Source organism: Bubalus kerabau, chromosome 2 (assembly GCF_029407905.1).
Source record: "Bubalus kerabau isolate K-KA32 ecotype Philippines breed swamp buffalo chromosome 2, PCC_UOA_SB_1v2, whole genome shotgun sequence".
Taxonomy (NCBI): domain Eukaryota; kingdom Metazoa; phylum Chordata; class Mammalia; order Artiodactyla; family Bovidae; genus Bubalus; species Bubalus kerabau.
In genome coordinates this window covers 165,097,670-165,125,635 of record NC_073625.1, presented here as the reverse complement: position 1 = coordinate 165,125,635, position 27,966 = coordinate 165,097,670, and the positions used below count along the sequence as shown (strand labels likewise).

General features: G+C 39.1%; 1 protein-coding gene across 1 annotated transcript; it reads right to left on the bottom strand.

Annotated features, from left to right (window-relative positions):
• Window positions 1-178: 178 nt before the first annotated feature.
• TM4SF18 (transmembrane 4 L six family member 18) lies at window positions 179-25,449 on the bottom strand. The gene is made up of 6 exons (XM_055570358.1): window positions 25,327-25,449; window positions 25,034-25,227; window positions 21,775-21,864; window positions 7,074-7,216; window positions 1,888-2,068; window positions 179-1,126 (listed from the first exon to the last, which is right to left on the bottom strand). The coding sequence occupies exons 2-6, from the start codon at window positions 25,208-25,210 to the stop codon at window positions 1,112-1,114; spliced, it is 606 nt and encodes a 201-aa protein (XP_055426333.1). The 5' UTR covers window positions 25,211-25,227; window positions 25,327-25,449; the 3' UTR covers window positions 179-1,111.
• Between the last annotated feature and the right edge of the window lie 2,517 nt (window positions 25,450-27,966).

Below are 27,966 nucleotides of genomic sequence, written 5' to 3'. Positions count from 1 at the left end.
CACAGGTATCAACTAGTCAGTCATCACTTTCTCTAAACCACTGAGTGTGTCCTCAACTGCTCATTCATTTAAGTTTACCTCTTGTAGCCCACCATAGTCACCACCAGGAGTGAGAAAATAAGGCCAAGGGCTAGTTAGAGTGTATAAGTTTATGTACAACTTTTTTTTTTTTGGCTAATCTATCTCACTACTTTCCCCACTGAACATTAACTCAAGTGTTATTCTGTGATGTTTACAGATAGTCAGGGTTGGAAAACATTTGGAAAAAGCATATTCCTTTAAAGTTTGGAAAAACAGCAAATTTCTTACAGTAAAAATATGTTTTTAAAAAAGTATTTGAATAGTAAAAAGTAATAAAAAAAAACATGAAAAATATAGAAGAGTAGGAAGGGTCACCTGTGACCCAAATCAACCACAGTTGACATTTTTGTGTAAAGCCAGCTAGATTTAGTTTTTATCCTATATTTTGATTGTTTGGTTTTGTGTGTTTTAGATAGTTATGCTTATACTGCAAATATAAATTTGTAACCTGCTTTTTCACTAGTACAACTCATAAACTTTATTTATTTTTTTATTTTTTTGGCTGCCCCATGCAATGTGTGGGATCCTAGTTCTCCAACCAGGCATCAAACCCTTGTCCCCTGTACTGGGAGTTTGGAGTCTTAACTACTGGACCACCAGGGAAGGTCCCAGTACTCATTATCTTTAAAACATCATTTTATATCATATTACAAAGAATGTACCATGCTTTATTTAATCCTTTCCATAAAGTTTGATTTTCTGGGTATTTCTAATTTTCCAGAATAGTAAAAATGTTCTAATATATGTGTTTGCATAAAGTTTTATCTTGTATTCTTATTTATTTTCAGAGTGAAGTTTATTGAAGTTGGATTTATTTGATTTTATTTGATCAAAAAGGTATGAATATTTCTGAAGATCCTGACACATATAGCTTTGAAAAAAATTTTAAAAGGAAGGACAGCATTCCAGTGAGGACAGCAAACACCATCTGGAGGGAAAAAAAACATCATTTGAAAATGACCCTCAAGTCCATTCAGAAGACATAGGTAGATGGCCATATCTTGATGAAGAAAAACATTCTTGTCCTTATTCAAATGATTCCAGGCTACAAGAAACAAAGGAAAACGAAGTGAGTAAACTTGACTTGATTAATGATCCATAATCCAGGTAGCAACTTAAACTTATAGTTTACATTCTAAACGTGATAGAACAGGAAAATATCTGAAATTACTAGAAAAGGTATTAACCATTATATGTTGTTAAACAAGATGCAAGATGTCTCATTCTTGATTTCTCTTTAGTCTGAACTTGCTGAATAGTTTTAGCAGTTTCAACCATAATTAAATTAACATTAATATTTTAGCAGATGAAACAGAAGTACTGTCATTTCAATAGGACAAAGACATATTTCCCTTCTTCAAAACCACTCACTAATAACTCCATAATAAAGAAAGATTATTATGAATAGCTGAATGTAGCAGCATTCAAAAGAGAAATTACTTCACTGGGATTAGGTTGTGAGCCTTCGACAATTTTATGAACAGGGACATTCTTAATGAATGGTCAGATTTCTTTGAGCTTTGAGTTATTTCTACATAGAAATGTTGCTCATTCAAATGTTTTGAATGAGCAACATTTCACCATGGTACACAGGAGATGATTTTACAATTATTCCTTTGGTTCAGTCCATTTAGACAAGCCAACAGACACACTGGAATATAAGGAAAAATTGAGATATTAGAGGCTGAGTAAAGATGAGGGCAGTAGGAATGGAAGGAAAATGATGCAATTCCAAAAAGTCTTCCAGCAAGACACACTGAATCCTGGACAAAGGAGGAGGTACAGGTGCCAGTGGGGGTCTGTTACCTGGATGATGACTGAATAGGTTCCACAGAGACTCTTGGACAACTGAATGACCACTCTGATGAGGCAGACAATCACTTGAAGTCCACTGAGAGCTATGAGAATAGAAAATAAGATGATGTTCCATTCCACTACGTGCGCGGGTTCCAGACACTGAATCCATTCTCTGGAATCTGTAAGGAAACTGAGAGAGAAGAAGGAGTTGGTCAACACGACACATGGCCAAGCTTAAAGACTTGATCCAAAGAAGAAGGATGTAAGTTTTCATACGTTTGGGAAATTAATATATATATATATTTAATACATAATATTATTCAATATTAATTTATCAAATTGTTCAAATATAAATATTGAACATGTGGTATACACAGCACTGGGCTATGTTTATTGTGAACATGCTTGCCTCAGACAATTCTAATTCACTTAGGAGGCAAGATGCATACTGAAGAATTCAACAGCAATGAGAAGCTGCACATGTCAACACCAAGAGAGGCAGAGATTGACCATTTCCTAGGAGCCTGAAGTTAGCCTGGGCTCTCAGGGTTGAGAGGGCTGAGCTAGCATTGGATATAAAATAACAGGTGGTACAACAGCAAAGAGAAATGATGCTAGTTATTCCTATACTCTGTCCCAAAGCCCTTTATAACAGTGATTCTTAAATTTGAGCATGCATGCATGCGTGCTCAGTTATGTCCTACTCTTTGTGACCCCATGGAATGTATCCTGCCAGGCTCCTCTGTCCATGGGATTTCCCAGGCAAAAATATTGGAGTGGATGCCATTTCCTTCTCCAGGGGATCTTTCCAACCCAGGGACTGAACCCGAGTCTCTTGTGTTTCCCGCTTTACAGGCAGGTTCTTGCTGAGCTATTGGAAAAGCCCAAATTTGAGCATACATCGATTATCTGGAAGGCTTGTGAAAATGCAGATTCCTGGGCCCCAGCCCAGAACTTCAGATTCAGAAGGTCTGGATGGGACTGGAGACTTTGTGTTTCTAAGTTCTCAGGTGATGCTGCTGGTCTGGGGTCCACTGTATGTTCTGCAGCTTTTAAGAAAATTGAGCATATGAAGGGAAAATGCAAAAGACCCAGCAGTTTGATTCATCTAGCTAAGCACAGGATTCTGAGGATTAAACCACCTTCCTTTAAGATAATCTTAAAACCATGTTGAATTATCCTGACTGACTTTTGCCCACTTCCAGGTCAGTTATGGCCATTGGAATTTCTCCAAATGTAACACTCTCTTTGTTGAACTAAATTGAAATAAAAACAGATCGCTTCAAAAAAAAAAAAAAAATCCCCTGAAGAAAAACAATCAAGTTCAATTACAGGGCAGAGTTGTTTGTAAATATCTTGTTAATAGCAAGATGATTTTTTCCAAAGCAGCCATTCAGGCAACCTTGGTGCCAGCCAAGTGGCATGTAACTCTCCTTCTTCCCTTTCTTCATTTCCTTTTCTCTATGTTCTGGGACATTCAGAGGCACTCTTGAAAATTTCTTAATATTGCTAATGAATGTCTGAAGTGGTAAACAGTACTGAATATGGACTCAGAACTCCTGGATCTGTAGGATCTAGGGTTAGGAACTTTACCTCTTTGATCTGGACAATGGGTGTAAAATACCTAACCCTAGGATTATTGTGAATATTTGATGAGAAGAATGTAGAAATGCTTTGGAATCTATAAAGCATGATGCAGATGTAATTTCCTGTGATTATTTCCCAAGAGCCATTTCATACACCCTCCTAATCCTAGTTCAATCTCAGCCATCAGGAAAGATAATCACTTCAAGATCCTTTCTCTAGACTGTTCCCAGTCTATCCTTTGCACAGATCATCCAACACCTTAAAGGAAGATGACTTGCAAGATTTCTATTTTTATCCTAGGATATGGTTCTATTTATTTTCCTTGTATAAGTAGAATGAGGCATGAGTACACTAGCAGGGTCTGGTTTGCCCTGATGTTCCTTCTCTCCACAATCCCTATACACAGTTTAACACAGCATTTACTTCATTATGTTATAAATAAATCCATAGCTTTGTCTGTGTATCTAGTTCCTCACTAAATAGTGTACTATGAGAACACTGTAGTGATTTATCCATCTCTGAATGGGCACATCTAAGGCCTAAGGCAGTGCCTGGCACATTGCAAAGATCAACAAATGCTTGTTGAATGAGACTGATTCAGGATTCTCACTGGTCAGGACGCCAGAGGCTGAACCAATGGCTGAACTCGCCCGCCACTAGCAGATGGAAGGGATCACATGGTAAAGAAGGTTATGCAAAGCCATGATTTTAATAATAAAACTTGGCATGTTGAGAGATTATTACATTTAATTTGTGCTTTACTTCTGTTTAATTTTCAATTGCGAAATGATTATTACCTCCAGTTTACAGAGTTTCAGAGATATCCAGACATTTGTCTAAGGCCATACAGTTTGTAAGTAGGAGATGGGAAGACTTGAACCCAGATTCACAAGCATAGAAGCCCTGTGCTCCAAGGGAAATGTACATTCTCAGGCTGTCATCTCAGCAGAATGTTCTCTTAGGTTTGTGTGAGTTTCTAGAGGGAAGTGAACCTGTGTGATTTATTTTTGATTCTCTAGCACCTAATCCAAGGCCTGGACATAGTAGGTGCTTAATAAATATTTGTTGAATAAATGTACATATGAATAGCTAGTCTAGGGGGAACTTCCCTCGTGGTCCTAAGACTCCAAGCTCCTAATTCAGGGGGCCCAGTTGTGATGCCACATGCCACGACGAAGATCAAGAATCCTGCGAGGCACAACTAAGACCTGGCACAACCAAAAAACACATAAAATAAAAATAAATATTAAAAAAAGAACTGATTTGGGCAACTTTTGCATTGGAATTGGAGCCTTATTTGGTTTGGTGGTGGGGAAACTTTAAGGGTTGATGGCATAAAAAATGAGTCTTTGTACCCAGTGGGACTTTCTGCCTTACGGCCCCCTTTCCTAGCCCCTTCAGTCCCAAAGGAGTGTCTCCTTCAAGTGTTCAGAAAAAACCTGAAATAATTTTCTAGGTTCTCGGACCTGAAGGAGAGCTCTGCTCACAGCATGTGGAGTCTTGAGGAAGCTTTAGAATAAAAGCAACTATGGGCACAGAAGCAGTTGTGCTGTCCAGCAGGATGAGGTGAGTATGTAAGGCCTGAAATGGATGTGAGCTCTGTTTTCCTTTTTAAAATATTTATTTATCTACTTTTATTTTTGGCTGCACTGGCTCAGTAGTTGGTCAGTTAGTTGCCCCAGGGCATGTGGGATCTTGGGCTTCCCAGATGGCACAGTGGTAAAGAATCCACCTGCCAATGCAGGAGATGCAAGCAACTTGGGTTTGATCCCTGGATCAGGAAGATACCCTGGAGAAGGGCATGGCAACACACTCCAGTATTCTTGACTGGAGAATCTCATGGACAGAGGAGACTGGTGGGCATGAGATTGCAGAGAATCAGACATGACTCAGAATGTACCCATGTGGGCTCTTAGTTCCTAGACCAGGTATCCAACCTATGTCCTCTGCATTGAAAGTTCAGTTCAGTCACTCAGTTGTGTCCAACTCCTGTCCATCACCAACTTATGGATCTCGTTCAAACTCATGTCCATCAAGTCAGTGATGCCATCCAATCATCTCATCCTCTGTTGTCCCCTTCTCCTCCTGACTTCAATCTTTCCCAGCATCATGGTCTTTTCCAATGAGTCAGTTCTTTGCATCAGGTGGCAAAAATATTGGAGTTTCAGCTTCTGCATCAGTCCTTCCAATGAATATTCAGGACTGATTTCCTTTAGGATCAACTGATTTGATCTCCTTGCAGTCCAAGGGACTCTCAAGAGTCTTCTCCAACAACACAGTTCAAAAGTATCAGTTCTTTAGCACTCAGCTTTCTTTTTGGCCCATCTGTCATATCCATACATAACTACTGGGAAAACCATAGCTTTGACTAGACAGACCTTTGTCAGCAAAGTAATGTCTCTGCTTTTTAATATGCTGTCTAGGTTGGTCATAGCTTTTCTTCCAAGGAGCAAGCATCTTTTAATTTCATGGCTGCAGTCACCAACTGCAGTGCTTTTTGAGCCCAAGAAAATAAAGTCTGTCACTGTTTGCATTGTTTCCCCATCTGTTTGCCATAAAGTGCTGGGACCAGATACCATGATCTTCATTTTATGAATGTTGAGTTTTAAGCCTTCTTTCACTTCTTTCACTTTCAAGAACTAAAGAGGCTCTTTAGTTCTTGCCATTGGAAGGCTCATGCTGCATTGGCAGGTGGATTCTTAATCACTGGACCACCAGGGCAGTCCCATGAATGAGACTGAACAATAGAGCCAGTCATGGGGAATTGAGAAGAAGGTGTAACTTCCCCAAGGAAAGGTACAGACCCCCCTTCATTTATTCTGTTAGAATTCTGAGCACAGAATGAGACAGGGAGAGATTCAGTGGATCTCTCCTGTATCTCTGTCCAGGCCCTTCTTCTTCTCGAGCTGAAGGGCCTGTAAGTCCAGTACAATGCCAGTATGAGGCATTCTGTAATCCAGGCTTGGGTCCCTCAGCACCTGACTGAACTACCAGCCTTCAGATCAAGGCCACCCCTTGGAGTCTTCTTTGTGACACACTCAGTAAGCTCCTGGCTGCTTCCACAAACTCTTGCACCTACTCTGTCCTTGGATCTCAGACCACACTTCGCCGCGCATTCTGCCTGGTTCTATCTCTGTGTGGTTCCTGATGGTATAGCCCCAGATGGCACCATTTGAGGGCACTGTGATGCTATCCCAGCCAAGCCATTTTACATCTGTAAGAGTCTATATGTCCAATGTGCTTTGGCCACAAAACAAGACTGACTTCTCAGAACAACTTAGATCCCCAAAGCTCCAGCAATTGCCAGACCACAATAACCATGAAGTTGTTCTGCAGTAGAGCAGAAACATGGCTTTCATCTGGAAATGCTAATGGTAGCCTCAACATGCTGTCATGCATGTGGGATTAAAAGACTGGAGGAAAAAATATATATATAAACAATGACTATGTAGGAACAAATTGGTCAGAATATCAGTAAACTATTAAGAAAATTCTGGACTAAGGTAGATGCACAGAACCACAAAGTGATCACAGAAAGTGAGTATGAGCATGAAGTCAGGTATTTCTGACTTTCAGATATCCTCCCAAATCAGAGAATTATTCCTTACCGTCCTGCAGTGCCTTCAAAGGCATACTCCCAGCCATCAAGAGTACGGCAATACGGACCTTGAAGAAGGCCCAGAGCAGATATGACCAGGCAGTATCCAGAGAAAGCAATTCCAAGAGCAGAAAAGATCATCGACAGCACTGTCTAAATTAAACATAGAAGGAGGTTAGTGCCATAGAATGAGATAAGAGGATATTGTAAGCAAATGATCAGATAGGTAACCTTCCCCTACTCATCCAAGCCTATTGAAGTCTGTGCAAAACCAATGTCCACAGAAAAATAGAAACATTTAGTCCAAACCCACTTGACCTGAAAAATAAGTTTTTAAATGATTTTTTCCCTTGGCATGTCACAGAGAAAATTAATTTCTTCCTTTTTTTCCTGGAAGTTTGATATCAAAATAATGTTAAACTCATGTATGAATACAATAAAGGGATGTGTATCAATCAATCTATACTTTTTTATTGAAGATGTTATTTCCTAGGTAGGGTGGATTCTCTAAGAATCAAAAGTTATGATCCTTGTATTTCTCTTAGATCATAATTGAATATCTTCACATACAGGAATATGCAGGGAAATAGCAGGTGTTAGCCTATATGGTCATGTTTATACTCAAGTGAGAATGGATTGATGAGGAGCAGGGTGTTTTCATTTGAGTAGAAAGAATGAGCAATGTTTACTGATAGATCTATACAAGCTAAGTTGTGAGATTAAGTAGATTGGTCTGATCTAAAAGGGAATTCCACATCTCTACAAATGACCTAATTTTGTTTCTTTTTATGGCTGAGTAATATTCCATATATAAAATAGATAGCTAGTAGGAATGTGCTATAAAGCACAGGGAGCTCAGCTTGGTACTCTGTGATGACCTAGAGGGTGGGATGGGGGTGCCGAGGGGGGCTCAAGAAGGAGGGGATATATGTATATATATACAGCTGATTCACTTCATTGTATAGCAGAAACCAACACAACATTATAAAGCAATTATACTCCAGTAAAAAGAATAAGAAGGAATTCCTGCAGAGGAGTAGAGGGGAGTTTATGAAGACCAAATGGGCATGGTGCTGATACTGAGAAAACAGGGTCAATAGGACATGATCCAGCTTATAAAGTAAATGCAGCTTAGGAGATCCAGGCAAAAGATGCCTTGGATGCTGGATCAAGGAGATCAGACATCATCCTTCTAGGCAAGTGGCTTCTCTCCTCCCACAACCTTTCATTAAAAAATTTTCAAGTTTACACAGATGTTGAAAATATACTACCCTTTACTTGGACTCACCTCTTGTGACATCTACCATTTTTGCTTGCTCTTCCTCCCTTCTTCTCTGTATGTATATGTACATCTATACACACATCAATTTAAAAATACATTTATTACATTTTTGTTGCTTAACCATTTGAAAATAGCTTGCAGGTATTGGGATATCTCATCCCTAAATACCAGTACTTATCTTCCAAGAAGAAATATATTCTATTACTCTGCAATTGGTTTTCACTTTTTTGTAGCCAATGAAGGTTTATGCACAAGGCTACATCTCTTTAATTTCCTTTAATCTATACTATTCATACTGACTTTTTTTCTTTTAGGATATTCAATTATTTTTTAAGAGCCCCAGCCAGTTTTCTTGTAGAAAGTCTCACATTTAAGAATTTTCTGATTGTTTCTCACAACTGGACTTGAATGAAATGTTTTGGCAAGAACACTTGATCTGTGTGTGTCCATTATGGGCTTCTTACTGCTACCGATAATGCTAAATTTGATCTCTTGATTAAAGCTGTGTCCTTTGGATCTATAAATGGATATTTTCTACTTTTCAATTAGAAATAATTTGTAAGCTAATACTTAGATACTGTCATATCTTGTTCCCAAAAGACATTTCAATGGATGGATTTGGCATCTACTGATCCTCATACTGGAAGAAGCACAAGCTGGAATCAAGATTGCCAGGAGAAATATCAATAACCTCAGATATGCAGATAACACCACCCTTATGGCAGAAAGTGAAGAGGAACTAAAAAGCCTCTTGATGAGAGTGAAAGAGGAGAGTGAAAAGTTGGCTTAAAGCTCAACATTCAGAAAACGAAGATCATGGCATCTGGTCCCATCACTTCATGGGAAATAGATGGGGAAACAGTGGAAACAGTGTCAGACTTTATTTTTTTGGGCTCCAAAATCACTGCAGATGGTGACTGCAGCCATGAAATTAAAAGACGCTTACTCCTTGGAAGGAAAGTTATGTCCAACCTAGATAGCATATTGAAAAGCAGAGACATTACTTTGCCAACAAAAGTCCATCTAGTCAAGGCTATGGTTTTTCCAGTGGTCATGTATGGATGCAAGAGTTGGACTATGAAGAAAGCTGAGAGCCAAAGAACTGATGCTTTTGAACTGTGGTGTTGGAGAAGACTCCTGAGAGTCTCTTGGACTGCAAGGAGCTCCAACCAGTCCATTCTAAAGGAGATCAGCCCTGGGATTTCTTTGGAAGGACTTATGCTAAAGCTGGAACTCCAGTACTTTGGCCACCTCATGTGAAGAGTTGACTCACTGGAAAAGACTCTGATGCTGGGAGGGATTGGGGGCAGGAGGAAAAGGGGACGACAGAGGATGAGATGGCTGGATGGCATCATCAACTCGATGGACGTGAGTTTGAGTGAACTCCAGGAGATGGTGATGGACAGGGAGACCTGGTGTGCTGTGATTCATGGGGTTGCAAAGAGTCAGACACGACTGAGTGACTGAACTGAACTGATGTGAACTGATCCTCATACTCACTGATTGCCAATTATCATAATCAGTGGTTGCATTATGTGCTGTGCTTCGTCGCTCAGTTGTGTCTGACTCTTTGTGACCCCATGGACTATAGCCTGCCAGGCTTCTCTGTCCATGGGGAATTTTCCAGGCAAGAATCCTGGAGTGGGTTGCCATGCCCTCCTCCAGGGGACCTTACCAACCCAGGAATCAAACCCAGGTCTCCCGCATTGCAGACAGATTCTTTATCATCTGAGCCACCAGGGAAGCCCAATGCTGCTTTCTAATTCTATCATTTTTCCTCATTTGTAAGTTATCATTTTTCTGCACAGAAGAACTTCTATTTCTTGTTTCTCTTCTCTGCCTCTCCGTTTCTGCTTTATTGTGGACTCATGGATTTTCTAATTCATTGTGTTATAACTCATAATTGTTATTCTTTTAGGTGCTCATATGGCCCAAATATGACCAGTGGGAACATCCCTTCAAGTCAATCCCTGTGCCCTTGGACATATGTCTGTCATTCTTGAGCCCATCCTTGCTTTCTGGCACAAGGTATCCCTAGACCTGGAAGTGGTAAAGAATCCACCTGCCAATGCAGGAGATGTGAGTTTGATCCCTGGGTTTGGAAGATTCCCTGGAAAAGGGAATGGCTATCTACTCCAGTATTCTTGCCTGGAGAATCCCATGGACAGAGGAAACTGGTGGGCTATAGATCATGGGGTCACAAAGAGTCAGATACAACTGAAGTAACTTAGAACATAGACCTGGAATAGCCTTTTTCCCAACAAGACATAGGATTAGCTTTGGGGCAACAAAGTGACATGAGCCAATAAATTATTTTGGAAACTTCTTATAACAAGGGTAGCCTAACAACCAGAAGTGAGTGAGCCCCAAAGAAGAATCCCAAGTAGAGAAAACTTCAAGTTGTGTTGACAAAGATATGCACTGGATGGAAAGAGACATTAAAGAAACAATGAGTAGCTAGAAATGGGCTGAAAAAAATTCTAAAGTTTGGGACTTGAATGAAAAGGAGACAGAAACTGGGATGCTAAGAAATGTAGTTTGGTTAGGGAGAAAATTTAATTTAGTTTTTAAAATGTTGATTTCAAGTGAGAGTAGGATGGCCAAACAAAAACATGCAGAAGCCAGTTGATAAATTCAAAAGCTGAGATAATTAAAAATGAGAAGAAAAAACCTGTGATTTGTGGAACAAAAGTTATCTCAAATTATATGTCTTTGTTTAGAATTATTTAGATGTTAGATGAATGTAACATTGATATCCTCAGATATGCAGATGACACCACCCTTATGACAGAAAGTGAAGAAGAACTTAAGAGCGTTTTGGTGAAAGAGGAAAGTGAAAAAGTTGGCTTGAAGCTCAACATTCGGAAAACGAAGATCATGGCATCCGGTCCCATCACTTCATGGCAAATAGATGGGGAAACAGTGGAAACAGTGGCTGACTTTATTTTTTGGGGCTCCAAAATCACTGCAGATGGTGATTGCAGCCATGAAATTAAAAGACGCTTACTCCTTGGAAGGAAAGTAATGACCAGCTTAGACAGCATATTAAAAAGCAGAGACATTACTTTGCCAACAAAGGTTCGTCTAGTCAAGGCTATGGTTTTTCCAGTAGTTGTGTATAGATGAGAGAGTTGGACTATAAAGAAAGCTGCGCGCTGAAGAATTGATGCTTTTGAACTGTGGTGTTGGAGAAGACTCTTGAGAGTCCCTTGGACTGCAAGGAGATCCAACCAGTCCATGCTAAAGGAGATCAGTCCTGGGTGTTCATTGGAAGGACTGATGTTGAAGCTGAAACTCCAATACTTTGGCCACCTGATGTGAAGAGCTGACTCATTTGAAAAGACCCTAATGCTGGGAAAGATTGAGGGCAGGAGGAGAAGGGGACGACAGAGGATGAGACGTTTGGATAGCATCACTGACTCAATGGACATGAGTTTGGGTAAAGTCCGGGAGTGATGGACAGGGAGGCCTGGCATGCTGCGGTCCATGGGGTCTCAGAGTCGGACACGACTGAACGACTGAACTGAACTGAACCGAACATTGATACATGATAATTATGGAAAATTAGAAAGAAGCATTTTAAAAATGAAAGAAAGAAAAAACAATTATGCTTTGTTTTCCTATTTGATATTAGTGATCTCCTTGGTAGCTTCACATAGGATGAAAGCTCTTTTAAATTATGTTTCTCATATTGATTACAATAGAGTTTTGCCTCCTCATAGGATGAAATAAATAGTTATTTTTCCAGTAGATTTCTGTTATACTTTGTAAAAAATATTACCTATTCATCAAAGCCATCTTTGAAAAAGGAAGAAGGATGTTTTCAAAAGACTGAGTTCTTATTTACCAAATGTAGCCTTAAGCAGTTTGCTAAAAGGATAAGTGGAGAATTTTCTTATTTGGGAAAGTTGCAGCCATAGCATAATACATATATATGTATACATATATAGATTACACTCCAATGAGAGGATACAATTGCACAATCAAACAAAGTAGCTTCAAAATAAAGTGGGAATAAGACTCTCTGAGTCACAGTTTCATTTTCTATAAAATTCAGATGATGCAGATAGTTAGAGCACCTAGGGTTGGTTCAAAAATTAAAGGATAGAATGCATATAAAAATTGTTTGAAAAGTGAACAATATAATCAAAATATTATCTATTATTTCAAGTGCTCTTATCTGGCCAAGATTTGTTTTCCAAAGATAATGACCCACAGAATGTTGGCAGAAAATGACACTCCACAGAGGAAATGATAGCAACCAAGAAGTTCATGGGGTTCAAGTCATGGTGCTCCAATATATGGCATCTTGGCATATTAATATCTTAAGCTGAAGGAGTTTGAGGAAACAGCAGAAACAGGAAGTTTCTGCCTCCCACCTTTCCACTCTTCTTCCTTGAAACGGGTCATAAAACTCCCATGTGAAAAGTACCCTCCCTGCACCAGGAGGAAGGAAGATATTCCTACCACCAGACTGGAAATTTGGGACCAAGAAATCTGTGTAAACCTTGTTAAACTAAACCTTACCTTCCAAGCTACTTTTTCACTATTTAGTACTCCTAGCCCAAACCCCTCTGACTTGCCAATTCTTTGCAAGTTAATTGTTGTTTCTTTGTCTAAAAGGTACAGAAGCTTCCTACTCTGGCCTTATCTTTGGATCTTCATTCTTTTGTGTAGACTCCTGTGGAAGTCTCACCAAAACACGGATATATTCTATAAAATCTGTATGCTTTTCTCAACTTGTCTTTGTCAGTTTAATTTTCAGACCTAGTTAGGGACCCTAAAAATGTGGAGGAAAACTTCCTTTTCTTTCTTATAGTTTCTGTCACCCACCATGGAGCGCCATTTCCTGAGGACACCCTATTCAGTCCTGAGGTTGCAGTCAGAGACCCTAGACCTCTGACATAAGCTGGCAGAAGAATTCTTGCTGAGTTAGTTTCTTAACTCTCTAAGAAACTGGGTGGGCCAGTTGGACGAAGGTGATAAAGATCCATTCCTTTCCAGATTCAGACTGGCAGGAGAAAAGCATTTGTAAGAATTAGTTTTTGAGATTGTGACTCTGATTACAATTTGGTTTGGGGGTACGCAATGGTTATTTTTTTTTAATATTTATTTTTATTTATTTAGCCATGCTGGGTATTAGTTGTGGCACACAGGATCCTTGCTCTTCATTGCAGGATGTGGGATCTAGTTCCCTGACCAGGGATGAAACCCAGGCTCCCTGCATTGGGACCTCAAAGTCTTAGCCACTGTACTAACAGGGAAGTCCCTGAATTGGTTATTGATCCTTTCTCTCCCCAAAATGGGTATTGCTTTCCTGATTGTCTCTTGTTTTGTGTCCTCAAAACTTGGCTTGGCTTTCTGTCCATCAAGGCATGCAAATGTCAGTTCTTGCTTTAGCAGACAGCCAAATGTCAGATTGTAAGCCCTGTAAGGATGACTATACAAAAATGTGGTTGTGCCCCATTTGTGGCTAGAATCCTCCCAGCTGCTCTTTGGAGAGACTGTCTGAATCTTTTTTCTTTTGGCTATTGTATAGTCAGGCCCCTCAAGATGGCCACTCTTTTGCTGTCTGTACATATCCTGTTCAACCAGTGCCTGCTTCACCTACACCTTACTCACAAGACTGACCCTCCTATATACTTGCCTCAGGCCTCAGTTAATGATTGTTCTTATTAAAGGACCAGTGAGAGGTGTGCCCTTCTGATGGTTTCCCTGGTAACTAATGAGCCAACTGAAGTAAATTTACTATAGCTGGCAATCTCCCCCCACCACCACGCCAGGGAGTGAAGACTGCCACCATACCCTGCCTGCCATCCACTGTACATGGATGGGGATGGGGGTTGTCACTCCAGGACCTTGCTTCAAGTGTGTAAGGGCTCCCATCCATTAAATCTCTAATGTCTCAGTTGCTGACTCCAGGAGCTTTCCTCTGTCTTGAAGCTTGAAAGCCTGTGGGGTGTAGCCCAACAGCTATCTTTGGAAGAGGTTTTGGATCTTAAGAAGGCTGTATCTCTTATACCTTATTTAGGGGTATCTTTTGTGCCCATGGGCTTCCCTGGTGGCTCAGACGATAAAAAAATCTGCCTGCAATGCTTGAGGCTGGGGTTCAATCCCTGGGTTGGAAAGATCCCCTGGACAAGGGAATGGTTACCCACTGCAGTATTCTGACCTGGAGAATTTCATGGACTGAGGATCCTGGCAGGCGATAGTTCATGGGGTCCAAAGAGTCAGACACCACTCAGCAACTTTCACATTTGTGCCCATGGTTAAGTGCTGATTTTGAGTCACTTGATAAGTATACCTTTGGTTTAAATACTTGAAACAGTTTTTAAAGAGTTGTATGGTTAGAAGTTGGCTGAATTGGAGGTTGATATTCAGAGACTGATAGAAACCTTTTTTAAAAAGCTTTCTCTCCTAAGTGGCAATAACACTCTACTCACAGGAAAAGAAAACATGCGGAAGGCTTTGTAGAATGATTTATGAAAATGTTCCAAACACACACAGATCTAAATCTAGAACATGCAGATATTTCCATTTGCATCATAGCTGGAAATCTTCTCCCCGATGTAAGGAAACAGCTTGAGGATAATGTAGTCTAATGGGCAGGTCAGCCTCTTGCAATCATTCAGGCTACAACTCAGTTCTTAAAGGAATGAAAATACAATTGTCTTTGTCTTACAAACTGAGTCTTTACAAAACCAGAAATGCAGCTGTAAAACCAAAATTTCACCTAACTACCAATCCCCAAACCTCTTCTAACACAAAATGTTGGCAGAAATTATAAAAAATAAGAAACAATTATAAAAGACATTATAAAAGATTGGAAACAGAACAGTTCTGCACTTAAGAAAAAGAAGAAAAAATTTAAGCAGGGTTACCCCAGTCCTCTGATAATAGACAAATCATTTGAGCTTGTTAGTGAAATGTCTTGTGCCACATTGAAGAGTTGTATTAATATTATGAGGAAATGTATACTTCCAGAAATTATGAAATAATATGATATATTCATAAACTTTCCAATCAATAGAATGTTGATATGTAACAGTTCATAATTGCTTACTTCTTAATTTACACTAGAAATTAAAATTTCTAAAGGTTAAGAATTCTGATTAACATATATAATTAAAGTTCGGTTCAGTCACTCAGTTGTGTCTGACTCTTTGCAACCTCATGGACTGCCGCACACCAGGCTTCCCTGTCCATCACCAACTCCCAGAGCCTACTCAGTCAAAGTTACTAGAAGTAATTAAGGAATGACTCTGTATGGAAGGAAAGTAAGATGTGCTTTTGATTAAAGGTATGAGCTATAGAGATGAGTTTTTGTTAAGGGAAAAGAGTAATTCCAAATAAAATAATTGGTTGTTTCAGAAAGCGGAAGAGGAGAAAAAAGGACAAATTGGCTGAATATAGACAGTTGAAAAAAGAGAGAGAGAGGAAATCATGCGGTCAATCTGGCTTTAACATGAGAAGTTGTTGTTTCACTAAGTCATGTCTGACTCTTTGCAACCCCACGAACTGTAGCCCACAAGGCTCCCCTGTCCATGGGATTTCCCAGGCAAGAATACTGAAGTGGGTTGCCATTTCCTTCTCCAAAGGGTCTTCCCAAGCCAGAGATCAGAAACCTGTGTCTCCTGCTTGGCAAACAGATTCTTCACCAATGAGCCACCTGGGAAGCCCTCAATGTCAAAAGTACATGGATGAAAAGCTAGAATAGGATCTTATCACAAATTTTATTGGACTGTTGGTATCCTCTTGATAAGAAATCATGAAAGGTGTTTAACCTTTTGTGTAATCTACCCAGAAGCAAAGATTTTGTGTTTTATCAAAATAATTTCCAGGGCTTCATGTTGTTTTTACCACATCTTTGATTATTTAAGACAATAGAGTCTTCATTACTTAGAGTCAAAGGTTTTTGCTTGTTTGTCTATTCTGTCTTACAATTATGTAACTTTCTGTATTTACCTTTGAAATTGTTTATCTTTAGTGAAATGGATCACAAGTATTGTTTCACAGTGACTTGTGATCCTATTAATGTTTGATATTTTTGACAAAGTTACCCCCAAATCAAATTCTTAAGTCTTTTTGACCTCCAACTAAATTTGGGATTTTCCAGAGGACCAGTGAAACATCTCTGTAATATTTTCTCTTTCCTTAAAAAGAGAGAGAGAAGGAGAGGGAGAGAATAATTAGGTTTACTTGATATATTAAATTACATGGGAAGCTTTGTCAAATAAGAAGTGATTTTTAACCTTTTTAGGTTATATTTGTAGGGTGCATGTTACTAATATAAATGTTCCACGAATTATATGGCATTCCTAGAAAAGTATGTCCTAATATAATGTGTGTGTGTGTGCTCAGTCATGTCTGACTCTTTGTGATCCCGTGGACTCTAGCCTGTCAGGCTCCTCTGTCCATGGGATTTCCCAAGTAAGAATACTACGGTGGGTAACCATTTCCTCCTCCAAGGGATCTTCCAAACCCAAGGATCAAACCTGAATCTCCTGCATTGCCAGGCATCTTCTTATACCACTAGTGCTGCCTGGGAAGCCCCAGTATAATGTTAACAGCCATAATTCTAGTTATTATCTTAAAATGTTGTATGTCTCAAAAGGAATCAAAGTTTATTGTCTTTTGTATTATATTAAACTCTCATTAGGGCTTCCCTGATGGCTCAACGGGGAAAGAATTCATCTGCAATGCAGGAGCCACAGGAGACGTGGGCTCAATCCTTGGCCAGAAGGAGTCCCTGAAGGAGAAAATGAGAACCCTCTCCAGTATTCTTGCCTGAAAAGTTCCACGGAAGGATGAGCCTGGCGGGCTACAGGCCAAAGGGTCCCAAAGAGTCGGACATGACTAACTAAACACACAAAAACTCTCATTAAGTCTTTAACCTTGGCCATTTTAAAGTCTTTTGTCATTAACAGAGAGTCATTGTTTTATTCTGATGCTTTTGCAGAAGTGTTTATTTTCAAGGAGATTCATAGAAAGAATGCTAACAGGTACAGGTTTGTGATAACTTTAACAGCATATCACTGAACTGAGTAAAACTTTCCAAAACTCTTATAGAGAAACTGATGGATTCATAAAATAGTTAACACAAGATCATGCAGGAGAAAAATTGAGTACAGGGAACTGATGAGTTATAATTCTTTATTACTTTCTCTTTAAAACACTGCTGGTTCCTTAGTGTTTTGCTTTCCATATTTAAGGAAACTGTTTTCTCTTTTCTCTTCAGCTATCTATATCTTAGAGAAATTTTGTAAAGTATACCTTTATGAACAAAGATGAAATAATTACTTTATCTTCCTACCTTATACCTCCAAAATTTGAAAACTCTTAGTGTTATTTTTATTTTTCTGGCAATATAATTATTTGCATAAGTTCAATAAGAATCTGCTCTTCTTTAACATGACACAATTGGAAAAATTGGTTATATTACCAAGGCTTTGACTAGAATGTCGTATTTGAGAATATGCACGGAATTATATATGACCAGACAACTTTAAGGAACTAAGGTTGACTTTATGGAGCCAATGAAGTCCCTTGGAAAAAGTGGCCTGGTACCTTGCTTACAGGATTCCCAGCGGCTTTACCAGGTGGGTAACGAAAGTCACTTCCTGGCAGGTGCAGAAATCTCAGGATATTTGGGGGACCTAAAGAAGAAAGAAATTAACTGAAATCTATGGGAATTTTACATAAAGTCTGATGGCAATCCTTGGCTTGTCTTTCTAGCCTGGGGAGAGGATTAGAAAAGTCTCATCTGAGATTCCTTATGAAAAGTTCCAGCAAAGAGGACATTAAAAGAGTCTATATGGTCATCACTATTCTTGCTGAACTTATGTAAATAATCAGGCCAAGTTTAATGCAACTAGATTTATTTCATAAATGAATTAGTCTTTGGCTATTTCTGGTAGAAATGAGGGTTATTGTATAGGAAAAAATATGGAAAATCATTGGAAAATCATAACACACTTTGTGGATATCAGATTCTAGTCTTATTCATTGTCTTTGAGTTTTTGTTATCCACCTATACACTGGACTGGATCCTAAATTCTTTTAGTTTCTTTCAATATCTGGCTACAATTCCCCAGATTAATGTTTCCAATTTTTCTTCCACCCTTCTTCTGACTTGGAATCATTAAGAACTAAAACTTCCCCTTTTCTGAAACTGGACAAGCTAAAGCTAGGCAACTTGATATAAACGTTAGAGAAAACACCACCATAGCTCATGTTAGACAATCTGTTCCTGTTGCTGTGAGGCTCTCAGAAAGTTCAGCAGAACACCTGATGACTTTTCCAGAGACACTCAAGCTACGAAGCAGAAAACTCGGTTAGATTACCTTTCCCTGCTCTCACTCCATCTGACTTGGAGTTTCAACAACTAGAAGATTTCTCAGTTACAGACCTTCTCAACTAGCCACCCTCGGGACTCAAAACCTGAGTTTATAGTTCATTCTAGCTATTAACTTTTTGCTTGTTTGTTTTCATGCGAATGCCCAGGACTGAGAGACTGATTCATTGGGTTATTGGACAATTTATGCCCTCATTTTCTGGACTGTGAAACTTCTTCAGGGAAGTTTCAGACAGAAGAATAATGAGATTGAGGGCACACTACCCCAAAATATGGCACCTTGGCACATTAATATCTTAAGCTGAAGGAGTTTGAGGAAACCACAGAAGCAGAATGTTCACTCTGACCTCCCCTACCCTCTCACCCCTCTTCCCCATAAAACACCCAGGTGAGAGGTACCATCCCTGAACCAGGAGGAAACAAGACATTCTTACAGAGTCTGAAATTTGGGGTCAAGAAATCTGTATTAATAAACGTTTCTTTTCCTAGTTACTTCTTCACCTTTCTTTATCCTAACCCAAATCTCTCTGTCTTAGTCATTCTTCACAATTTTATTACTTCTTTGTCTAAAAAGTTTAGAAGCTTGGTGTTCTAATCACATGTTCGGGTCTTCATTCTCTTACGAAAATCACCATATACATGTAAAAATTCAATATAATTTGTATGCTTTTCTCATGTTAATATGTCATCAGTTTAATTCTCATACCCAACCAGAGATTTTAAGAGGGTTGAGGAAAACGTCTTTCTCCTCTACGAAATAAATCTTGGCTGACGTAAATTTCCACTCTAGAGCTTCAGAAGTCACAAACCGGTGCAGGCCCAAATTTGCCCTGCACGGTGTGTTTAAACGAGAATTAATTGCCAACATTTTATAATTGTAAAGTGTTACTTAAAAACTCCGTATTTCCACTTCCTATTGAAAGCTGAGAATTATATGGCTACCAATATAGTGGTAGCCATTGGTTGGATCTGAGTAGCAGTTCCCTCTCCTCCTTAAATAGAAAATTTTCTCTAATGTCTACAGCCTTACATATATCATTGCTATCAAATATTTGGCATCTGGGAGTACATCAGTTGGAATCCCTATTCTAGACTGTACTTTGAAAGAACCAAGCAGGGAATCCAAGGAATTCTTTCTCCCTTCCTCCTGCTCTTCTCACTGAGATGCCAGTTGTCTCATGCAATGTCAATTATAAGACAGTGTCAAAATGCTACAATATTTCTAGCATCACTTTGTGCTGGAAATGCTAATAGCGAGTTAAGGCAAACTGAACACATGGATTTTTTTTTAGATACTTAATGGTATAAACATTTATTTTCTAGAAATTTCCTGAGTATCATAAGTTAAAATTTACTTGAATCCATTGTTTCACCTAAACAATTTTGAAAACTTTTCTGTAGTATCATACCAGCAATTACTGAGGGCTGTTTGAGTCAATTGGTTAAAAAAATAGACACACAGAGGGAACATATTTCAATCTTCTAACTCTTCCCTGACAAGAGGCACAGTGGTAAATTACACAACTAATTCAATCTTTCAAAAGCAACGGTCAAGGAAAGCAAGCCACACAATCCTGGCTGCACATTTAAATTTGATTGCACCTGGAACCAACTAAGTCAGGGTCTCTGGGGGTGGGATTCTAAGACCAAGCTCCCAGATCATTGTAGTGTACAGCCCTTGTGTAGAACCACTGTTGCAAAGAATGCCTCCAAGACCTCTGGTAAAGCTCCTCCTAGTTAATGCATCATACTCTCTTTGAGTCACAAGTGACTCATCTATAAAACAGGAATAGCAATAATATAATTCACTGAGTAAATGTGAACGAACTGTGAAGTGTGATGCAAATATGAATAAGTGATAATGATCATGAGGAGGGGAAGTTGGATAATGATGGAAATACAGGAGCCCAACACCTCAAGGAGATCAGCCCTGGGATTTCTTTGGAAGGACTGACGCTAAAGCTAAACTCCAGTACTTTGGCCACCTCATGCGAAGAGTTGACTCATTGGAAAAGACTCTGATGCTGGGAGGGATTGGGGGTAGGAGGAGAAGGGGACAACAGAGGATGAGATGGCTGGATGGCATCACCGACTCAATGGACGTGAGTCTGAGTGAACTCCGGGAGTTGGTGATGGACAGGGAGGCCTGGCGTGCTGCGATTCATTGGGTCACAAAGAGTCGGACACAACTGAGCAACTGAACTGAACACCTACTTGTTGAGCATAAGCTTAGAAAATGTGGTTGTATTATTCTCTCTTGATTCTATTTTAATTATTTTTAAAGTTCCAATTTGAAAATGTACATAATAAATACAGGGATAAATCTCACACTACTTGGAAGGAACTAGACACAGAAGATGAATTTTCTGTGATTCCATTTATATAGAATAGAAACTAATCTATAATGATAAAAAGCAGATCAAAGATTAATCTTTTGGGGATGATGGAAATGTTCCATCTCTTGACTATGATGGTAGTTTCATGCGTGGAGTTCACTGTCAAAACTCATGGAATTTTGCACTTTTAATTGAAGCCATTTCCTGTTTGTTGGACTTCCCTGTGGCTCAGAAGGTACAGAGTCTGCCTACAGTGAGGGAGACCTGGGTTCGATCCCTGGGTCAGGAAGATCCTCTGGAGAAGGAAATGGCACCCCACTCCAGTACTCTTGCCTGGAAAATCCCATGGACGGAGGAGTGTAGTAGGCTACAGTCCATGGGGTCTCGAAGAGTCAGACACAACTGAGCCACTTCACTTCACTTCACTGTTTGTAAATTAGCCTCTGTAAACTTGATAAGGGAAAAAATAGACCACAAAAACCCAGTTAGGAAGAGGTAGTATTATATTCTAATTTCATGTATCTTTAAATCTTGAATTTCTAGAAGAATATAAGCAGAACAAAAGCGGAGGAAAACTGTATGCAAAGTGGAAGAGAATTTTTGTGCAAGTAAACTCTTGGACTCTGAAATGAAAGGATCACGGAAAGGGTACAATACTGCCAGTATTTTCGTGTTTCTGAGTGAGAGGAAAGAAAGCCAGAGCCCACTCAACCATCCTCAAAATACTGTTTGCTCTTACCATGTATTTTTTGCTGCAGTTTTCACTCTGGCAACATTTATAGTTGTTGTCATTCTCCAATACAAGAAGAACTGCTGCTACTACAAGCATCTATTGTAAGGAAGAGAAAAAATATAAGACATGAAATACTAGTTTGCATTCAAGCTCATAACCAGAACTCGGTGTTTCAGAGCATAGACTCTGGGATCTTGTAGATCTGGGTTCAAATCCCAGCTCTTCCTCTTAATAGCTGTGTAAACTTGAGAGTCCTTTCCTATAAAATGGTGCTGAGAACTCACCTCTTTAGGTTATTATAAGGTATTGCATGTAAAATCTTGAATAGAGTGCTTGATTTATAACAAGTGACTGATAAATATTAGCTATTATTTTCATGGTTATAAACTATGAAAGGCTAATGATTGGCCTGCCCTGGTAGTCTAATGGTTGGGAATCTGTCTGCCAATGCAGGCAACACGGGTTTTATCCTGGCTTTAGGAAGATTCCACATCACCCAGGGCAACTAAGGCCATGGGTCTCAACGTGAGAAGCCATTACTATGAGAAGCCTATGCACTGCAACAAGAGAGTATCCCCCACTTGCCACAAGTAGAAAAAGCATGCACGCAGCAAGGAAGACCCAGCACAGTAAAAAATAAATAACTAACATTTTTAAAATAAATAAACAAAAATTTAAAGAAATAATGATTAAGTAGGAATAAATAGTATGGACATGAGATTACCATTCTCTGTAGCAAACCTACACTTCTTACTGACTCGGTTGTAGAACAAAGGAAAACCATCCTCCAGATCTTGGCATTTTCCATCCTCTTTCACTTACTGCCCTCTGAGAAGGCAGGTGAAAGGTATGGTTAATCTGAAACTAAATCTTAATCCAAAGGAGAGTACATTCAGATCATCTCAGATTAAAATTTTCCAATGTATTTGCCTGTATCAACAAACCGAAAGAATTCAGTGTATTCTACTTCCCTCTCTTGATATCTTAGGCAAAAGATTTAAGTTCTGGAAAGAACATGGATTTCTTTATGTTACAGTTGTTGGTTTGGTGAAGTATGAGTCGTGAATTGTTTCTGGCAAATTCTCCACCTATCCTTTTCTCCTACTGTTCAGTACTGAATCCTGCAGTGGAGTTAGCCCATTGTTATTTTACTGCTTGGAGTGAGCATTCCCAGTTTCCAAATTCCTTCAGCCCATCATTTAATTATATATCTATATTCCTCTCTTTTCTCCTAAGAGGATTTGCTCTTGAAAGAGAATTTTTTAAGAAGTCCTAAACAGTGAAAAATAGAGAATAAGTTCTTTTCACAGTTTTAAATTTTTACATGGACTATAAGCAAAAGTTAGTCCTACATTCCCCTCCTTTCAACACCGTTAGTTATCACCGTTTCAAAGAGATTCTGGTTTAACTTTAATAATGCCTTGCAAATCTCCTGTTTATTGCAATTATATATTGAGAGAAAGAATGTCAAGATAAGACACAGTAAACTAGGTGCCAAAATCAGCTTCATTACAATACTGTTAGAAATAATTAAACCTAAACCCTAGAGTCCAGTGTCAAAGGAGAAACACAGGCAAGTTCTGTGTTGAAAGAGAAACTGCTTTCTCTTTTTGTTGTAAAGTATAACTGCAGAACAGAGGGCTCAAGAATAATGGAGGAAAATTACCAAAAATTCCACTACTTTCTCATGTTTTGACTATTTACTCCCACATGTGTGTAATTTACATAGCTGCAACCATACTGTATTCACAATTTCGTTATATCTGTTTTCCTTAACACAAAATAATATGCACTTGTCCATGTTGTTACATGGTCATAATCATAACTTTCATCACTTATGAAATTAATAGACCATAATTTATTTGGCCATGTCTATACTATGATGCTTCTAGCTTTGCTATTATAAATAATGCTGACGGGCTACAGTCCATGGGGTCGCAAAGAGTCGGACACAATTGAGGAGGTGACTGAGCACATGCATGCAAATAGCGCTGCCACAAACATCTGTGTATACATTTCTTTCCTTATTTTGGATTATTTCCTCAGAATGAATTCTCAGATTTAGGATCACCGAGTCAAAACACATAAGCATTTTCATAGGTCTTAATATATCATATCAAAAATTTCTCCCAAAGGCTTACATTTATTTATAGTATCACCATCAACATCGATTATATACCTAGCATATAGCACGTGCAGTAGCACTGGGTATTAATAATTCAAAGTTTATTAATTTAATGTGAAAGCAGAAACTAAATGAAACCATTTTTCAACATAGCTGTTCAAATATTACAAAATTAAACACCCACAAAAGTGTAGAGATAGACTACAGTGGATTTTCTTTTCTGCTATTATTAGTGTAGCAAAGTTACAGCACACAATGTGGGAGTTTTTAGAAATGATACGACCAGGAAAAATGTCTTTTCCTCTGAATTGCCAACATGATTTTTTATCAGTTTGTTCTTAAACAGCACAAAGTCATCAGGAAAACGTTCATTCGTGGATTCTAACTGTAGATATCTTGATTTAGTTCTCAAAAACACCACTATCATTAGGGGTATAATGTCAGACAATTTAATAATGGTATGGCCCATCCTTCAGTCAGTATTAATAATCACAATAGTCACTGGCTGCCTACATGTCAGTCTCTATCCTGGGCACTTCGTACATGAGATTTTATTTAATCCCCACAATTTCCCTCAAAAGTAAATGTCATCATTCACATTCTTCAAATGAGGACACAGAGGCCCAAAGACACTGAGTCGCTTGCTTTAAAGTCTCATGACACAAATCACAGAGCTTAGGCTGAAACTCAAGTTTGTCTGAATCTTCAAGTTTATGACTTTTCTATTATCTTAATACCCCTCCAAGCTAGAGAAATCCTGAGTGTAAATAGAAAATCCATTCTGGAAAAGGGCAATGCTACTGGAGATTCAATAGCATAAGTTCACATACAACTTTCATGAGGACATAGTATTATGTCCACAGCTTTCATGAGGACATAATATTTCTATGTCCCATCAACTTTTAATAGGACTAACTTCCTGCATTGCTGAAGCTATATAAATAAGCAGTTTATTGAATACAAAGCTACCCTCCAAGTCCTCACAGACTTCCTGCCTTTTTATCCCCTTCCATCTTCCAAATCCCAAACCCAGGACTTGTAGAATGATTTTTCCATGATTCATCATTTTCACTAGGAACAAGTCAATTCTTAGTAAAAACTCCCCTTCGGCAATCCCAAGTTCTCCAAAGTCACACTTACCATGATACCTGAGAAACAGATTCCTTCAAAATACCAGACGTAGTTGGTGAGTTTATTGCTGGATGCATAGGAAGCTTGCCCATTGGGGAAATACAATAATATGTTCACAATTATACTCCAAAGTGCAAGAGGAATCAGCAAACTACTCAGGCAGCTTCCACATTTCCGAGACCCCATTTTACCCTGCTCAGAACCTGCAGGAGATTTCAAGAGTGTAGAATTACATCAAGCCTGTTTTTTGTTTTGTTTTCCCCCCTACCTGTCTTTTTTTTTTCTTTCTCGAGATTACCTACCACTTTCTGGGTCAGAGCCCTTCAGTTCATATTCCTGAGGAGCCAGGACTCGGACAGAAATGCAGCCCAGGATCTTGTCGATGTGGAAATAGTGGTTTACTGTTTGGAGAACAATAGACAAAGATCAACTGGCTGAAGAGCTGAGCTGGTCTTCATCCTGTGCCAAAGGAATGCGATGCTTTTACCGCTTTTTAAAATAAGTCATTTTCCTCTGAGTTAGAGCACTCAAGACGGAACCCTGAGCGTGTTTGCAGAAGGAAGTTGGGGTGGGGGTTGGAATTGAGTCTGGCAAGTTTCATACCAAGCAAAGGACAGGGCTTAACGAGGAAACGACCAAGGGATTTTATACTGGCATGGGATGTGCAAATTGCTCAAATATTTTGACTCTATGTATCTGTCTTTTTTTTAGTATTCTTTTTGTTTCTCTATGCTCACTATTCACCAAGCACTGTTTAAACTACAGGGGACACAAAAAGGACAAAGAAAGGGGCAAATTGGTGGCTGAAGAAACATTACAGTTGATGAGTTTATTGGTAGAAAACTGGAACAGCTTTCCTCTTAAGAGTTCACATCTTTGTCTCTACTTCTCTGAGAAATAATAACAGGAATAAATTCATATCTCTTACTGTCTAGGAAAAGGAAGTAAAAAAAAGTTGAGTGATTTGATTATCATTTTATGAGTAATAAGACTGAAGTGAATTGAGGAATGCTCCCTTCCAAATTATTGCCCTAAATTTAAAGGGCCACTGTTGCTGCTGCTAAGTCACGTCAGTCGTGTCTGACTCTGTGCGACCCCATAGATGGCAGCCCACCAGGCTCCGCCATCCCTGGGATTCTCCAGGCAAGAACACTGGAGTGGGTTGCCATTTCCTTCTCCAATGTATAAAAGTGAAAAGTGAAAAGTGAAAGTGAAGTCGCTCAGTCGTGTCCGACTCTTCACGACCCCATAGACTGTAGCCCACCAGGCTCCTCTGTCCATGGGATTCTCCAGGCAAGAGTACTGGAGTGGAGTGCCATTGCCTTCTCCGTAAAGAGCCACAGACCCCTCTAATTCTGATGAGATAAGGAGAAGGTTATGGGAAGGAACCTTGGCTCTAATATGTTAAGCATAATGTAGACAGTGGTTTAAAGAATTCAAGGTTTGGGAATTCCCCAGTGGTCCAATTGTTAGGACTCTGCCAAGGGCTTGGGTTCAATCCCTGGTTGAGGAACTAAGATTTCACAAGTTTGGCTGCATGGTGCAGCCAAACAAAATGGAACAAAAGAACTCAAGGGTTGCCTGACCTCATTGCCACTCTTTCTACTGGTAACCTCAGAACACTGCTTGACAACTTTCTCAAGTCTCAACTTCCTAACCTGTGAGATGGGAATTAAAAAATGGTACATTTCCCGCAAAGATACATGTGTGGGTTAAACAAGATTGTGTGTGCAAAACAGTGTCAGATGATAGAGAAGCAGCAAACAATAAATGCAAGTTATCATTAATAATATAGACAGGAGTTACAGGAACATAACGGGAAAAATGGTACAGAAATCAGAAGTAAAGTCTGTTTATTTATTTTTCTTGATACCCAAAGAGTTTTGTATCATGAAACCTTAAAATGTTGATCCCAGAAGTATTTATGTTTAATTTATTATCTTTTGGAAAGTATTAATACTCTGTAACATATTTTCTTTTAATTCAAGAGAAAAAAACTTGTTTTATATAAATATTTAAAATTGTACTGTACTTATACGTTTTAAAAAAGTCGAGCTACATGGAACCACATTTGGATTCAAACAAAACAAACCCAGAAACTAGTTGTCTTAAACTATAACATTGTTGTTGTTTCCCTAAGTCATGTCTGATTCTTTTACGACCCCATGGACCGTAGCCGACCAGGCGCCTCTGTCCATGGGATTTCCCAGGCAAGAGTACTGGATTGGGTTTCCATTTCCTTCTCCAGGGGATCTTCCCAACCCAGGGATGAAATTCAAGTCTCCTGCTTGGCAGGCAGATTCTTCACCACTGAGCCATCAGGGAAGCCCCCAATATCAAAATTGCATCCAAGCTAAGTTGCTTCAGTTGTGTCCAACTCTTTGCGACTCTATGGACTGTAACCCACCAGGCTCCTCTGTTAATTTTCAACATTAATAATGTTTATTCTATAGACATTATTAAGTCATTGGCAATTAGTTGATATGTCAGTCTCCAGCCCCTTTCCCCTCCCCAGAGGTTGCAGGGTGGGGTTGAAATTTCTGACCCTCTAACTAGGTCTCTGAGATTAGTTTTGAATAGAAAAATGACTTGACATGTTAAAAGGCTCACTCTAGCTGTTGCGTCATGATTAGGTTATAAAGGGTGTGGGTGAAAGAAAGAGATGAATTCTGAAGCCATTTCACCAATCCAGTGTTCCCACCAATGACAGTGGTTCAGCAATGATAGTAGAATCAGAGATGGTGATAAAAGGCTGGGTTCTGTCTATATTTTGAAGATAGATCCAACAGTATTTGGTGAGACATTGGCTGGAAGAGAAGAGAGGAGTCAAAGATGACTATGTGGTTTGGGGCCAGAAAAACAGGAAGAATGAAGCTCTCATTTACTGAAATGAGCAAAACAGCAGGTTGAACAGGTTTGAGAGGGGAAGAGAAGAGGGTTAG